The sequence below is a fragment of the Chaetodon trifascialis genome, chromosome 20 (assembly GCF_039877785.1).
Source record: "Chaetodon trifascialis isolate fChaTrf1 chromosome 20, fChaTrf1.hap1, whole genome shotgun sequence".
NCBI lineage: Eukaryota > Metazoa > Chordata > Actinopteri > Chaetodontiformes > Chaetodontidae > Chaetodon > Chaetodon trifascialis.
This window is the reverse complement of record NC_092075.1, coordinates 14,025,573-14,040,962: the sequence shown is the minus strand read 5'-3', so window position 1 is coordinate 14,040,962 and position 15,390 is coordinate 14,025,573. Positions and strand designations below refer to the sequence as shown.

The 15,390-nt window shown below is 44.7% G+C and overlaps 3 protein-coding genes and 1 long non-coding RNA gene across 19 annotated transcripts in view; 1 reads left to right on the top strand and 3 right to left on the bottom strand.

The window, feature by feature from the left end:
* The first annotated feature begins 3,014 nt into the window (after positions 1–3,014).
* Positions 3,015–4,832, top strand: LOC139348991 (nodal homolog 2-A-like). Its single transcript, XM_070989428.1, has 3 exons — positions 3,015–3,321; positions 3,793–4,568; positions 4,680–4,832. Exons 1-3 carry the CDS (start codon positions 3,015–3,017, stop codon positions 4,830–4,832), a joined length of 1,236 nt encoding a protein of 411 aa, XP_070845529.1.
* A 422-nt stretch (positions 4,833–5,254) lies between these two features.
* On the bottom strand, positions 5,255–8,331 carry LOC139348704 (eukaryotic translation initiation factor 4E-binding protein 1-like). The gene is made up of 3 exons (XM_070988986.1): positions 8,054–8,331; positions 6,148–6,342; positions 5,255–6,043 (listed from the first exon to the last, which is right to left on the bottom strand). The coding sequence occupies exons 1-3, from the start codon at positions 8,187–8,189 to the stop codon at positions 6,015–6,017; spliced, it is 360 nt and encodes a 119-aa protein (XP_070845087.1). The 5' UTR covers positions 8,190–8,331; the 3' UTR covers positions 5,255–6,014.
* A 421-nt stretch (positions 8,332–8,752) lies between these two features.
* Positions 8,753–10,298, bottom strand: LOC139348714 (uncharacterized). The gene is made up of 2 exons (XR_011603414.1): positions 10,074–10,298; positions 8,753–10,042 (listed from the first exon to the last, which is right to left on the bottom strand). It is a non-coding gene; the product is annotated as an uncharacterized lncRNA (long non-coding RNA).
* A 2,466-nt stretch (positions 10,299–12,764) lies between these two features.
* The window catches only part of ank1b (ankyrin 1, erythrocytic b), a 65,522-nt gene continuing 62,896 nt past the window's right edge, over positions 12,765–15,390 (bottom strand). For 4 of the 16 annotated variants that reach the window (XM_070988997.1, XM_070989001.1, XM_070989000.1 and 1 more), the window contains 5 exons: positions 14,723–15,368; positions 14,331–14,595; positions 13,927–13,998; positions 13,303–13,401; positions 12,765–13,070 (listed from right to left, as the gene is read on the bottom strand). In XM_070988997.1, the coding sequence (XP_070845098.1) occupies positions 13,333–13,401; positions 13,927–13,998; positions 14,331–14,595; positions 14,723–15,368 (1,052 nt within the window). In that variant the 3' untranslated portion in view covers positions 12,765–13,070; positions 13,303–13,332. The remainder of the gene's footprint in view (positions 13,071–13,302; positions 13,402–13,926; positions 13,999–14,330; positions 14,596–14,722; positions 15,369–15,390) is intronic. The other 12 variants (XM_070989003.1, XM_070989005.1, XM_070989007.1 and 9 more) reach the window with 6 other exon arrangements.

The following is a 15,390-nucleotide window of genomic DNA, read 5'->3' as shown; positions in this document are numbered from 1 at the left end:
TTAGAGCCAAGCAATATTTTACAAGCACAGACAGGAAAACGTAGTTAAATTAAGTTTTTAGGCAGCCAGGAATTAAATGTTTCAAGAGATTTGATGAGAAAAGCCACACAAAGTGCAAACAAACCAAACTTTAGCAAAGCAAACTGCGACTGAAAAACTAAGGAGGTTTTGTGTTAAACTCATCACAAAAGGTCACACTGGGCCTAAAAAGGCTCTGCTGTGACATGCACTTCGGTCAAATGATTATCACAAAAAGTTTGCTAATTAGCAAAATGGCATGGCTCTTTCTTCCCAGCCTGACTCAGGATTTTTCACTAATTTTACTCAGATATGGGTTCATGCAAAACAGGAACAAAAGGAGTAACTGAGTTTGCAGGTGCTAATTTGTCTAGTTTGCATTAAAATTCCTCCGAATCTTGTGCCTCTCCGCTCACACACTCCAGGAATGGACGCCATCCGGCCGCGTTCATGTTTAGTTGTAAATAAAAAGTGCAAACGCGCCCGCATGTTTGTTTTCGTCTTGTATACACACTCACTAAGTCACACGCGCTCCTTAAAAAAAATAGAGGACATTTTACCTCGAGAAACTGTCAGACTTGCCAGTAAAATCAAACAAACAAACTGGCGTAAATCCATATCGGCCCGCGCGGCTCATCGGGACAAAGTGCGTCACCTGAGCGGAAACGTTTAAATCAGCTTCCACTGCTCCAGGTGCGCGTGCCATTACAGCTCAGCGGCTCAGCTTCCGTTACCGGACATGAAGTACAATAAAATCTGTTGTATGGAACATTTAACATATTTATATAGTATTATGTATCATGCGTATGTATATATTTATACATATGCATAAATATTTGATTGGTTAATCGTTTAGCTGTCTTCCCAGCTTTCCTCACCACGCGCATTTAAAAGTTTGTTTAATAAAACAGCATAAATTCATTTATGTCACATCATTATTCAGCGATGCTCCTCACTCCCCTCTTGTTTCTCAGCTTTAGTTAGCAATGTTCTTGACAGCTGCTGGTTTAGCGGGCGTGAGCACAGAGTACACGTGTGTCCGATTTGACCGAAGGCAAGCTGTGCACGTGCCGCGTTTTTGTCCAGTGACAGCTTGGGGAGCAGCTCGCAAAATGTGTGCCTCTTCTTCCCTCTCCTCACCTCTTCTCTCCTATTCTCTTTTGTACTTTCCTCATCTCTCCTCTCGCCTCCTTTCCTCTCCTCAGCCCCCTTCAGTCCTTATTTTGAGTCGACGAGGCCGTGCGCATTTTGGATAGGTTTTGCGCTTTTACGCACACACGAGCGAATTGGTAGAAGGTAGCTTTATCCATGATTTTTTTTTGATGATTTTTCAATATCTAAATCTACATCGTAACTAAAGTTAATGCCAAAAATTGTTGTGGAGCAAAAATAGTAATAATAATAACAATGATTTTAAAATACAGTATTGGTTTCCAAAATGTATAATGTAGATTTATGGCCACGACCTGCCGCGTACAATTTTGCCCGTGGCACTTAGGTTTATTGAAAATATATTGATTTGAAATGTACAGTACTAAAAATAGACATGGCCTGACACTCTGAAGATATTTCGTTCATTCACATACAGATTAATTGATATAATAAGTTCATTTTTATATTTAAGGTTGAGTCTTTTGTGCTTTGGTTCCAGTCACCCCAAACTCCAAAATGTGGACCACAGATTCAAACAAAAGCCCGTTTGATGTTGTGACTATAAAGGAATTATTTAAAGAATAATTTCAAACTAATGGCACCTTTCTTTGAGGTTTTTTGATTCTTTACACACATCATGCTCATCAAAGAGAATCAAAGCTTTATAGTTGGCCGCCACCTCTTTCTTCTTTCTTTTGAGGCCAAGTGTGCAGTTTGACTTATGAAAGGGGTCATTAACGTCGATAATGCCCCTTTATTGCTGCTACTGGCAATTAGCATGTCAAATTTTAGACTCGGGTGGTGTTACATGAAATCGTCTCATTGAAGCTGTCCAGTCCAATTTTGAAACTGATTCTCACAACTCACTAAACTCACTAAATATTGATTTGCAGTTGAGTAAAGAATTATGAATAGTAATGAATTTGTTGTATTTGCTTCCACAAGAACAAGTTCTTTCTTTAAAGTTTTCAAAGAGAAGTCCAGTTCTTTACATCTCCTGACATTTCACTTTTTTTTTTTTTTTTTTTTTTTTTTAAATGGCATAATAATGTTTATTGTTAATGCTTTCTATTATGGATAATTTCGTATTTATGTATTCAAATTGTTCAAATGTTCAGTTGATTATACTTTGACTGTGGGTCAAACTGTCACTGGATCAACTATATTTTTTAAAACAAACAGCCTAACACCATCTTTGCTGAAGATTTATAGATGTTATATTTATTCACATTTAATTAGCCTTAATTATGTTCAACAAAATGTATAGACGTGCGCAACAGGCCTCCCATGGCGCTTGAAACTTAAATAGAAATTCACCAGCAATTAAAATGCAGCACTGAAAATGTCAGTTGGTCTTTTTTTCTTTTTCTTTTTTGGAGAAATTATCGATGTTGACTTTCCCCCAGTTCTTTATGTTTCCTCTTTCCGTCCCAACAGGCTCCTGAGCAGGTCACCACCTGCGCTACAGAAAGTGAGTTTTCTGATTAACTCCCGTGTTGCTTTCCCATTAATCAGCTGTGCAGCTCGTAATCTCCTTAACTAATATTATTGTCACGGCTTCTTATCAAAGGGATCTCTGATATACAACACAACAACAATCAGAGTAGCGGACCTCTACGGTTTTCACACCTCGGCCACTACAAAGGCCAACTGGTTTCGATACACAGCGACCATGCCCCATTTAAGTCTTTGGGCTCCCGTGGATCACACACGTTATTGAACCATCTTGACAGATCTCTTCAAAGCACGTCAGGAGAGAGGCGTGTTGTTATAAAACGGCCACTCAGCATCTCACCTGGAGCATTTGGAATCTACCTGTGGAAGAGACAACACACCTGGGAATTATGAAGGGACTAACGGTGGATTTCCTTTTTGCGCTTCTTCTCCTGGTGGATTTGCTTGTGGGTCTCGCCGCGCAGCCCCTTCCTGGACTGCACTCTGACGCACTGATGCGTGGGATGAGCGACGGCCACAGACGGACCGTGCAGCGGCAGCATGCCAGCGGGTTGACCCTCTACATGATGCAGCTCTACCGGACCATGCTGACCGACGACCGGGCGAGGACTCCGGCTGCCAGCGTTAGCCGCTTCAGGACGGAGGACAACCCGGCTCTGCACGACTCCGACTCTGTCACCAGCCTTGTCGCTAAGAGTGAGTACTTTGTGAATGGAGTTTGGTATTATGGTCATATCTTGTAATGACATGCAGTGCATGTGGGCTGTATGATTTATTTGGGATTATACAGTTGAAATGGCACCATGTAAACATTATAGAAAACATATTGTATACACCTTTAAGTGAATGCATTGAATGCTACAGCATGTCCCTTTATAACATGTGCCTTAGCTCTCCTTTGACACACACCCACAAAATGTGCACATGCTGATTAATTTCACTCATCTTAATTTAATCATTTGTCTAATCAAACTCTGATTAATTTATTTAGACATTTGTGAAACTGTTATTGGGTATAAAGGCTGTAAAGCTTTTAAGAGCAGCAAAATTACAGTCATCACATGCTCACACATGAGAAATTGGTGCTTCTGGCAGAAGTGTGTGTGTTACCTTACCTTCAAGTCATACAGACTGCTAATCAGTTTTCTTTACTCTTATCCCTTTCAGGCTGCCAGCAGACTGGCAAGAGGTGGTCCATCACCTTTGACATGTCCTCCATGTCTGCAAGCGACAACGTTCAACTGGCTGAACTTCGCATCCGCCTGCCTGCTTTCACAGAGTCTTCCAGAGCCTCAGTGGACATCTACCTCTCCCGCACAGACCGGTGCTCAGACATGCACTGCGCAGAGAACAGGCTGTTCCTGGGCCGCCTGAGAGCTCATCCCAGCTCTATGGTCTCCCCCTCCTCCTGGAAGGTGTTCAACATGACAGAGATGTTCCGTCGCTGGCTGCTGTGGGAGGACTCCGCACAGAGGACGGAGGATGAGGCTGAAGGGAAGGAGGAGGAAGAGCAGGAGCAGGGGGGAGTCCAACACCCTACAGCTGACCGGGTCATGATGGTGGTCTTCTCAAGGCAGAACCCGAACGGCCAGCGAATGCCAACACTCATCCGCACAGCAGAGCACTCCAAGTACGTCAGTCTGGACAGGGAGCGAGCGACAGCTGGCTCTGGCTCCAGGACGAGGAGCCGCCGGGCCAAGAGGCACCACCACACCCAGCAGCAGAGACAGAGGGTGGCTGGGGCTGCTCCTGTCAGCACGCCCACAGAGGAGGAGAACAAGGGTCCTCTCTGCAGGAAGGTGGACATGTGGGTGGACTTTAAGAAGATCGGCTGGAGCGAGTGGATCATCTATCCCAAACGGTACAACGCCTTTCGCTGTGAAGGGAGCTGTCCTACACCAGTAGACGAGACCTTCACCCCAACAAACCATGCATACATGCAGGTAAGACTGAATTTTGTAACCAAGATAAACTATTTGCTGCAACAGGATATAGCTACTAATACCCAGAAGAGATGTGTTCTAATCAAGCATTTTTTCTATTTCTCTCTCCAGAGCCTGCTGAAACTTCACCACCCAGACAAGGTGCCGTGTCTGTCCTGTGTGCCGACACGCCTGGCACCGCTTTCCATGTTGTACTACGAGAACGGGAAGATGGTCATGAGGCATCATGAGAACATGGTGGTGGAGGAGTGCGGCTGCCACTGAACAAAAGAGCTGCAAGCCTTTTGGTTAAAGGCCAGACAAACTGGAGCCACTGAGCTGCAGGGCCGGGCCTGAGCTACTCAGAGGCATGAAGTGGATGCATGTCCACAGGCACTTCACAGATATGTCCAGTCTGACACTGAGACAGAGGCTGCTGGGGTTTTTTTAGAGGATTAAGTGATCTAAATTGTGCCTTGGCTTGTCAGATGAGCTACAATTCATTGGTTTGATCCAGTTAAGATGAAGACAAAAGCACAATATGGTCATTGACTGAAGCACTGCAGGAGATCGCTGGAACATTTTTTAATGCCATTGAAATGAATGTAAATGTCAGAATGGTGTTAGCGCTTTAACTTTGAGATGTTTGGGTCACATTGACCCATTTGTATGTTTGCTATTTACAGTAATAAAATAAATCATCACTTATCTTGAACAAAGTGTTTGATGGTTTTTATTACAGTCTTTATACAAGAGTTTAAAGAAGGTCCTCATTTCCCACAATGATGATGCCATATAAGGCAAAAGAGACGTTTGGATTGGTTTTAGCAGAAAAAGCACAGGCGGAATTAACAAAATCAGTGACGACTGTATTCCATTTAGGTGTGCAAGTCGTATGAAGCCATTCCTCAAGTGTTTTCAAGCAGTACTTTTTCAGTTTCAAGAGATTAGACCGTTTCAAAAAGACACACATTTAAAATGCAACTCAAGTACAGAAGTACTATCAGCAAAAAGAAAGTACAGAGGTATTATTGCAGATTTATAAACTTATATATTTATAAACTTCAGATTTCCCAAATTATTACTTTTGCTTTACACAATCCATCTGAATAATTGCAATAAACAATAGGTCACTAAATGAGTCATTGCATAAAAAATTAAGGGTATAATTTGCCAGACTTTGATTTACATGTCAAACATGTCACACATCATACAGTCAAGTGTCCATCCAAGAGACGATTTTACGCATCAGTGTTGTTGCATAAGAGTACAACATTTGAACATATGTTAAGCATTACAAAAAAATAAAATAAAAATGCTGTAATGTTTTCAGAACAGATCTGAAAGTGGATTACACGGTGTAGTAAGACTAGGCTTCTCATTTCAACCCATCATTTTTTAATGCGAGTAAACCAAAGAGCGATGACACTGTTGCGAATCGCTTTCATCCTCGGGGGCCGAGTCTCCTCAGATGTCAATTTCAAACTGAGCATCTTCTAGAAAAGGGAAAAGACATCGCAGTTTAGCAGAGAGAAACAGACCATGACAGACGGACACGAAGGACTGCCGCTCCTCTCCCTCCTGAGGCTGACACGCTTACCTGCGCTCTCCTCTGTGTGCAGGCTGTGCTCGGTGTTGTTGCTGGCCGTCTGCTCAGGCTGGTTTGTGTTGCTGGGGGAGTCGGGTTTGAGCGGCCTGGTGACCCCCGGGATGTCGGGCAGGTTGGGAGGCGTACGAGTCAGAGGAGATGTCCGACACTGCAGGAGGAACTTCCTGTCGTAGATGATTCTGGTTCCTGCGGGTGACAGCAGCAAAGGAGTTAGCGGTAATGACCATCTAGCTGCTATCTTATCTTTCAGGTGATTGCACATCACATACGTCCACTAAAAGTGTTTGTTTTTGGCACTGACAGGCTCAGATTGTTATTCTAAGTGTCTGGCAACATTACTGAAAGGATCCCTGCAGAGACAGACATTTTTTTTAAAAGAGTGTTTCAACAGAAACAGCTCACAGCCACCAAACTCCATTGACAAAAACAGCAATTTTACCACACTTCATTTAAGCTGGACGGAAACAAAATAAAACTCACCAAATCTGTCTTGACTGCAGCAGAGAGGCAGCAGGTAGAACGACCAGACTACTTTTACACGAAACTCGATCAATTAAGGGTTTATTTCGACCAAACCAAAACAAGCACATTGAGGTCTCGATTAACACTAAAACAGTTTCAAAAAGTTTTGTTCCTGTTCGTAACTCAGACACAAAAACATGAGGAAACAGGATCCAGGTCGAAAAAAGTGTCCGAAACAAGTTAAAAGAAAAAAAGTTATGTGAGATAAAATGAATCTGCTAACCTTGATATTTAACACTTTAAGGTTAACAGTTGAAATGCAGGAAATACACACACACAGTATTCTGGAGATTTAGTGAGACAAACCACTTAGAGAGTTTTTCTGAGTGTAACTCTGTGTGTCTTTGCTGTGCACATGTCCATGACCAATGACCCATTTTTTTTTTTTTATCATCCATCTCAGTGACGCTGACACACCTTCACTGACCCAATACTGTTTTACCTGTGTAAATCTGTCCCACCTGGCAATACGGGGAAAGAACACAGTATCAGTTATAATGGACATGTGGACTCTGTGTCACCTTTCCCACAACGTCAGGGCGGGAAAAAAAAAATCTCCAGACTGGAGATTTCCCAAGATCTCAGGCTTATAGATGCTTGAGTGAAACACTGAATAAATGGGCCAAACTGCTCAGAGACTGTGTGACCAAGCGGATCTCACATCCAGTGAACACGCTGCTGCAGCTCAACAACAGCCTGCTGTAATAACAACACTATAAATAGGGTATGAGTACAGGCCTATATTTGCTCATATAGTCTTTGATTGTGTAAGTAATCTGCAGCTACGTGTTAGTGACACTGAATACAGAGGTCTGCTCCAGTCATGACTGAATGAATGTTATTCATATAACACATAACTGAGTCTCTCACTGAGGAATGTGTGCAGTGAAAAGGCTGTGCAGCTTGCAGGCTGCAGGATTTGCGCTGCTCTCATAAGTTTCCTTAAACTCCGTTAACTGGAGGTCTTTAGCCTCCACGAACCGCTGACACTGTCAAACATTAACAGGAAAACATATGAGAACTATGGACAAGACCTGCAGCCTGGCTCTCAAAGGGTCTCCCATACCATGATCTGATCTGGTTTCATGCCATGGTAAAGACATATTTGACTGCATTAAGTTCAATTAAAATATGCTTTTACTGATGGTAACTATTCACTTTGTCCCTGTAGTGTTACAAAATCACTCACTGTCCACTCACTGTCCCCAGATTCAAAAATCCCTTGCAGACATTCCTTTAAATGTCCCTTCACGTGTTGCTCCCTCTCTTTTATAAGCCCTTGTCCTTGTGTCTTCTTGTGTTTTAAGTGTCCCTTTGTATCTGTCCTGTCTTTCTAGTCAAGTTTTCTTTCTAATTTTCCTCCCCCTGACAGTACCTCCGGGCGTAGTGCTGAACACGGTCCCCCCTGGGGTCGTGGAGTAGTCCTGGGGCATATGAGCGGAATCGTGGATGGTGACCCGGCGGATGGCCGGGATATCCCGGCTCCTGGTGGCCTGACTTCCCGCTGACATCTCTCACGACACCGGCTCTGCGACTGGCTGTTCTGCTCTAAAGTGCGACGTGAAGGACGATATGAAGCCGCAGTCAGAACACAGAGTAGTCACCTCGTGTCCCCACGTGGTCTGATCACAGCCAAAACAACACGCGGACTTCCTCCAAAACAAGTGGAGCGGAGAGCTGTGATTGGCTGAAAACAGGGGGCGTCCCAACACGTGGAAGTTGTAGTTTTTCCTGATCCGCTCTCAACCATACATGTCCAGCTCGGAACTATGCCACATATTCAGGATAAATGGACAATCATAAGAGACTTTTTTCATATGATTAAAAAAAAAAATAAATGTGCAAATATGCATTCCAAATATTCAAATACATTTTACACATAGTCTCAAACAAATCAGCAAAAAACAGAAGGCATCAAAGAATTATTATCAGTTTAAGCTGGTGGGTAAAACTCAATTCTACAGTTTGATAAGTACAGAAAATGTACATTGCAAAAAGATCAAAGTACATGTTAAGTATAAACTCAGCGAAAAAGACTGCACTAATTTCACTTCTTACAAAAACACAGACGACATTTATGTCACATCTTTGTTTATTAAGTCTTGTAAATGGTTTGAGCTGGTGTACAGGGTAAGATGATCTATACATATCTTCATGTCAGAATGATTCTGATCGAAAGGCTTGTATACATATTCACGTTTGTTTATCCTCTCTCCAGGACAATACAAAAGAAAAGAAAACAAGTGGTCATAGCTACAAAGCCTCTACATTCCCCATGATGTGGGTGTTGGCCTAGTCTAGATAATGCTTAAAGAACATCCATAACAACTCTATGAGGGTGCATAGCATTCTAATTAAATATATTTTGTCATATATTTATACATATATTTTCATAAAAACATCTTTTTTTGTGCATGTGCGCAGTTGCATTCCTTAGGATAGAGTAATATGATATTGCGTTTACATTGTCATGTATCCATTCTAAAGGAGTATAGGTGATCTCTATTCTTCTCAACAGTTAAAATTTTACAATACTCTTTTTTGTTTCTTAAATACATTGTCGTAGGTTACACGTCCTCTCAAGTCACAAGCCCGGTAAAAATTTTCTCTCTTCTTCCCCCGGATCCAACAAGCACTATCACACACATGCATGCACGCACACACACACACACACGTGGTGGAGTTGAATTCATCATAGTGCAGAGGTTCTCCTGATTGGCTTAATTCAGATTAAAAATGCAAATTAAGTTTTAATTAATAGAGAATTTCACTCAGGGGTTAAGTGTAGATTTCTTTTAACTGTAAAATAAATGAGGGGATAACAGCGACTGTATGAAATGTGGGCATAGTCTCAAAGAGGCGGAGCGTGGGTGCAGCTGAGGCGGGCCAAATGAAGGCTGGTTGTGGAACTCTAGCAGCTATCTGTCATTCAGAGCAGCCATGCCCTTAACTATTAATATAATTTAAATAATCGAGTTACATAAAATCCCCGCAACCCCGAAAGGGATAGGCGGTATAGATAATGGATGGATGGATGGAGTTACATAAAATCCACCGCCATTTATTGTTGTTAAACTGTTGTGTAGTTGGGCATTTCAATATGGGGGTCATTGGGGATTGACTCGCTTTTGGAACCAGCCTCAAGTGGTCATTTGAGGAACAGCAGTTTTGGGCACTTCCAAACTGGAATGGCTTCATTTTTCAGGTTGCTGCTTGCACCATCATGCTCCTTTAGATTTCAGGCTTGGTTGATTTGGCGACACCTGTGGTTACTGGTTTTAAACTCACTTTGAGACGTGATCATGGCCATATTCAGTATTTTAGAAGCACTGATGCCAAGAGTCTCATCTCCCCAAATGAAACCCTTCCCTCTGATGCAGTGATGAAAAGAAAACCTTTTTCTCATATGTAATTATTCACGTAATATCCAATTATATTTTCTGTGCATTGCATCTCCCTCATGATCGTCTAATTAAGATTCAAAGCACACATTTTTTAATGGCAGCTGTTTTGTTAGGATTAGAGAACAGGTCAAAACAGGAAACTCAGTAGCAGCCCACAGGAACCTGCAGTGGAGGAAAATCTGTTTTACTTTAAGTAACTGAAACAGTCTTGTTTGACTTGGTGGACTTCTTTGTAAAGGGAATAATGATTCACGGAAACCTGTCTGGTTAAATGAATTCAGATTAACAACAGAGCAGCAGAGAGGCTGAGTGGTTCCTGACCACATACTCCATACTCTGCGTCCTTTTTGGTTTTATTTGAATCAAAGAGCTCCCCACCACAAACACACACACACACACACACACACACACACACACACACACACACACACACACACACACACACACACACACACACACACACACACACACACACACCATCCTGCTTCACACCTCCCACCAAGGACCCCCGTGCATCCCCATCCCGCCCAAAACGGCCCCAACACCAAAGTCTTATTCCGAAGCACTGACTTTGTATCCCGCGCTCGTCTTTTGAGAGGAGGACTCAGAACTTAAAAACAAAAGAAAAACATTTTTGATTCTGACAGAGCAGAACTGAAAACCTGAGTGGAGTAACAGTGGAAAACATGTGATATGTAATTAAAAATGTGCCATCATCAGACGAGGCTCTCGTGAGCATGGGGAATATGTGCATTGGTGTGATGTGTAACTACGGTGTTCATTCATTCACTCAGTGTCTCACTCATTCAGGCTACAGTAGCATTTACAGTACTTAAATATTGTGTTCTGATCTCCAGGAAATGTGTGCTACCGTGACATGACCGTTCATAGTGCTGCCGTCAGGTTTCTGCATAAAGTAAATCTTTCAGAGATGAAGGGGACGATAGGTGGTTTACAGTAATGCCAGTGTATTTTTTTTTTTTTTTTTTTGAAAATCGTGAAACACAACTACAACTTAAATTACACAGGAAAAAGAACATGGAGTTCGGTGGAGCCCACCTTGCGGCAGCAGCAGACCCCTCGATAGGTATCAGTGTATTAAGTTAACATATCCTGGTTTATATTTTGCTACGTTAAGTGCTGAAAAACAAATAATCCCTCTCAGGCCTCTGCAGCCCCAAACTGCTACAGCTGAGTCATCCCATCTCGCATCAGCGCGTCCTCTCTGACTCATTCCCATCAAGGTCGATGGAACCAGTCGGGTACAGCACAGCCGCTCAATGTCAAACTCGACCGCTGTTCATCCAGATGGAGCTTCTGTCTTCACTGAGGAGTTCGGTCTGTTCACCTTCCCGATCCTTCGTGTAGATTTCCAGGCGTCCATCTTCTGTGCTCTTGTCTTTAAGTTTTATTGCTGTAGCAAACTCCAAAAACACTCTGACCAGGCGATGATGTACTGTTTCTGATTAGGTGTGTGCGCGTGTGCTTTTGTTTGTACATATGAATGTTTGTGTGTCTTCACAGTTCACGAGTCTGGGGTCAGTGTTAATAAGACAATCACAGTGCTACCTGTCTGTCCTCGCTGCACAGTTCCTGTCACGATCACGCTGTGGTAGCATTAGTTTACGCTTGCTGCCATTTAACTGGGAATCCCTCCAACCACCACATCCTCACGTGAATCAGATCCTCCGTGACTTTTCCACTTCACTCACTTTGTTTGGAATGAACGAATCAGAATTCGACAGTGAGGCCCTACAGCCGTTGCAAACAGATAAAGAGGGAGCACACACGTTAGATGGAGGAGCTATAGACGCTCATGGAGAGGCCTGTGATTCCACTGCATATAGACTGAGGCTACTGATAAAGGTTGTGAGGCAAGGTGACGTGCGCTACTGGGAGAAATGATGGAAGAAGGTAGAAAAGGTCTCAAGGGAGGAAAACGTTGATCTTTGTGTTGTAGAGCTGCTGCACAACGCAACCAAACAACCCACTCTGAAAAACATTCCCTGTTGTCTGAAAAACACATTTCCCCTGAAAACACCAGGGGGCGGAAGAGCTTCAGCTCCCTACCGAGGTTAGACAATGCTCAAAACCAACAAGTTTCAAAGGAACGAACGACAAGAAACGAGCTTCATCCACAAAGGAAAAGACGCCAGCGCACGCAGACGGGAAAACACTCACGAGCAGGGGAGCACAGCGGCTTTCTCATTCCAGCACTGAGCGCGCCATGACATCACGGGGGCAGCGAGCCAATCATGAGGCGGGGCTCAGCGCCAAGCCAGAAGCAAGAAACACATGCGGTAGAGAAGAGTACACGCGCACATACGCACACATACGCACACTGACACATTTTCACGTAGCATAGAGTGCATATATCACATTGAGAATAGTAGGGGAAGGGTCCACTGAAAGAAGCATTGGTGGGCTCAGCGGAGGCTTAGCTCAATACAGAACCATCCATCGAGGGACTCTTTTTTTTGGCTGTAGTGTTATTGGACTCAACTTGCTTGCCACTCCAGTTGCGGGGGGGATAAGGTCCTTAAAATGGCCTGTGGCCCAAGCGTGGGCCAGCCCCATACCTTGTACCCCTTCAGTTTGTAGATAATGACAGTTCAAAAGGTCAAAGGGCATGCACCAGCAGTCATCATGCGATTACAGTTCACAGGAAGCACTTTTTGTTGCTTTTTTTTTTCTTGGTTGTTTTACTGACATTTATGTTTTTTTGTAAAAAAGAGAATCATCATGCCTTAGTTTAGTTGATATTTTTCTTTACAAATGTTATAAAACTACAAGTTGAACTTTTTCTTTTTTTTCCTCGCTCTCGTTTCTTTTGTGGTGCTCCATGGTCACGCGTTGAGGATGATCCTGTGTTTGTCATTTTGTAGTTTGCACTTCTTAGTTCTTACTCTTCCTCTCCTCCCTTGCTTATTTTCTTCTGCGGTCTGGTTGCGTTTTTGTGGAGGATGATTTGGCAGTGGCTTTCCGGTCCTAGAAGACAGAGAGGGATGCTGTTGACACTTGAAACGCAGGCTGAATGATAAAAAAGACAAAAAACACTGGCAAAACGGACAGAATGCCACATCTAGGGTTCTAATTCTGAACAGAAATGGAAGAGAACAGCATGTGAGAGACTACTGAGCTCTAACAAAGTTCAATAAGTTGCCATACAGGCTTCTATCCAAGCACTGGGATGCACAAGTGCTTGTAGTGTGTCCCGTACCTGGAGGACTGGGTAGTACGTATGTGTATTTCAGTGTTTAACTCTCCGCAGACTGGTGCGCTGCACTGACTGAGCGCCCTTTCTAACATCCACCCCCACCTGGAGCAAGGAGGGAGGGAGGAGGGAAGGAGACAACACTCGGACCAGTCAGTTAACCGCTGAAGCCTCTACATGTGAGCAGAGCAGGAAACTAACTCGTCTGTCCACCGGCCAGCCTCTGTGGCTCGCTGCCGTCCCCAAAATTCACCCGCCGTCGCTGTTATCTAGAAATTCATCAGCCAATCAGGTTGGAAGAGATCCTTTCCAAAGAAGCCACTGCCTGAGACATTCAGTGATGATGAAAGGTGGTAATATCTCACTTTTTCATTGACACTCATTTTGTACAACCCGGTCGTGCTGTTTGTAATACTTCACATGTCTAATTTCAGAATCATGGCTGGCTTGTTGTCAAATCTGCTCGAGGGGACAAAATATGTTTAACCATCATTTGGCTGGTGGCTACTGTTAATTTCCCACCCTGTGTGTCAGGCTATGTGACTGATTCACAGGAAAATGCTGTCCGTCTGCTTGAGTTTACAGTGTTGGTGTGTGACTATGACTCAGCGTGAACGATGACTGACTCACCTTTCGAGCGAGCACGTTCCCGTGTTCGGAAACAAACTGCGCCTCAGCAGCGTAGTCCTCTTTCTCCTCTCTCTGTGCAAAACACAATTTACATATTAATAGCGGCTCATAGCACTCATATTGTACATCAATAAATTCTTTGCAATCAGAAATGTAGAAGCAAACCAAAAAGTATCAGACATGGCAGATATTCCCCATGTGTTGCACCACACAACACATCACTCTGGCCAGGTTCATCAAAACAGTCAATTTTGATGATCGTTGAGTCGTTCAGTGAGACTAAAATTGATGGTCGTGAGCAAAAAAATCAAGCTGATAAGAATTCAAAAAAGATAAAAAGGATGGATAAAGATGCTCCCCCTCCAGGCACAGGAAGCGGCGGGTGGTTGGCGTGGCAACCTGACCTGGCCCCGCCTCAGCTCCTGTTCCCAAGCACGTTGGCCCGCCTCCTGGTGAGAGAAGCCCAGCCCCCTGTCAAAGGGCTGCGTGCCCTGCAGGAGGCGCCCACGCAGCACATGAGAGTAACCCGTGTCACACACCGGAGTCAGCAGAGCCTCCTGGGCCACGCGCAAGCCCGGCACGTCACGTCCCGACGACACCGAGCCCACCCAGCCCTGCAGGGAGTCCTTGTCTGGTAAGTAGGGTTGAAATGCTCCGCCTCCCACCACTCTGGAGAGCGGAACGCAAAAGCAAAAGGGAGGGAGACAGAAAAGCAGAGGAGATCAAAGTGATCCAGGGGTTACGTTGCCATTTTGAGCACAGACAGTGAAAAACAACACAGTCGAAGGCGACGTACCGGTTATCTCCATTATGCTCCGTAGCCCGACTCAGTCCCGACATCTGGGCATACACCTGCTGGCCTGCAACAACAGAAATCCCTTCCACTGAACCCAGCCCTACACTTCCACCTCCCCCTTTTGCTCCTCCTCCTGCTGCGGGGGCATCTCCTCTCCTCCCATCCGACCTCTGACCTCCCAGCTGCCCGTTTAGGTTGACCTTGGGGACGGCGCCACTGGCCCTCACCCTGTCCCTTTCTGCCAGCATAGTTGCTGGCTCCTGTGGCGCCTCCTCCTCCTCAACCTCCCCTTCTTCCTCCTCCTCCTCCTCCTCCTCCAGCTCCATGATGGAGCCGCTGGCCCCGCTGGCTCCGCTGCTCGGGCGACCCAAGCTGTAGGGAAGGGAGAGCGTGGCGCCCTCTGAGTCGTCCGCCCGACTGCTGCCCTCCAGTGAGGAGTCCTCCACTGTAACCAGCGAGGGGCTGACCCCTGCTGGCCACACCTGAACGTCCGACATCTCCATTAATGTGTCTTCCTCGGTGGTGGCGATAGGGGCACACTCGAGGCTGGAGACTTCCTGCCAGTAGGGTTCCGCACCGAGCGGAGAGGGCAGGCTGTACTGCATGGAGGCCGGGGACAGCAGCTCCTCCTGCACCAGCCCATAACCTGGAGGGACGACAGGGGCGAG

Excerpts from the sequence above, each read along its gene's own strand:
- LOC139348991 (XM_070989428.1), top strand. The coding sequence starts at position 3,015 with ATGAAGGGACTAACGGTGGATTTCCTTTTTGCGCTTCTTCTCCTGGTG. Across the intron at positions 3,322-3,792 it reads CACCAGCCTTGTCGCTAAGA|GCTGCCAGCAGACTGGCAAG; the intron begins GTGAGTACTTTG and ends TATCCCTTTCAG. Across the intron at positions 4,569-4,679 it reads CAAACCATGCATACATGCAG|AGCCTGCTGAAACTTCACCA; the intron begins GTAAGACTGAAT and ends TTCTCTCTCCAG.
- LOC139348704 (XM_070988986.1), bottom strand. The coding sequence starts at position 8,189 with ATGTCAGCGGGAAGTCAGGCCACCAGGAGCCGGGATATCCCGGCCATC. Across the intron at positions 6,343-8,053 it reads GTTCAGCACTACGCCCGGAG|GAACCAGAATCATCTACGAC; the intron begins GTACTGTCAGGG and ends TGTCACCCGCAG. Across the intron at positions 6,044-6,147 it reads GCACACAGAGGAGAGCGCAG|AAGATGCTCAGTTTGAAATT; the intron begins GTAAGCGTGTCA and ends TCCCTTTTCTAG.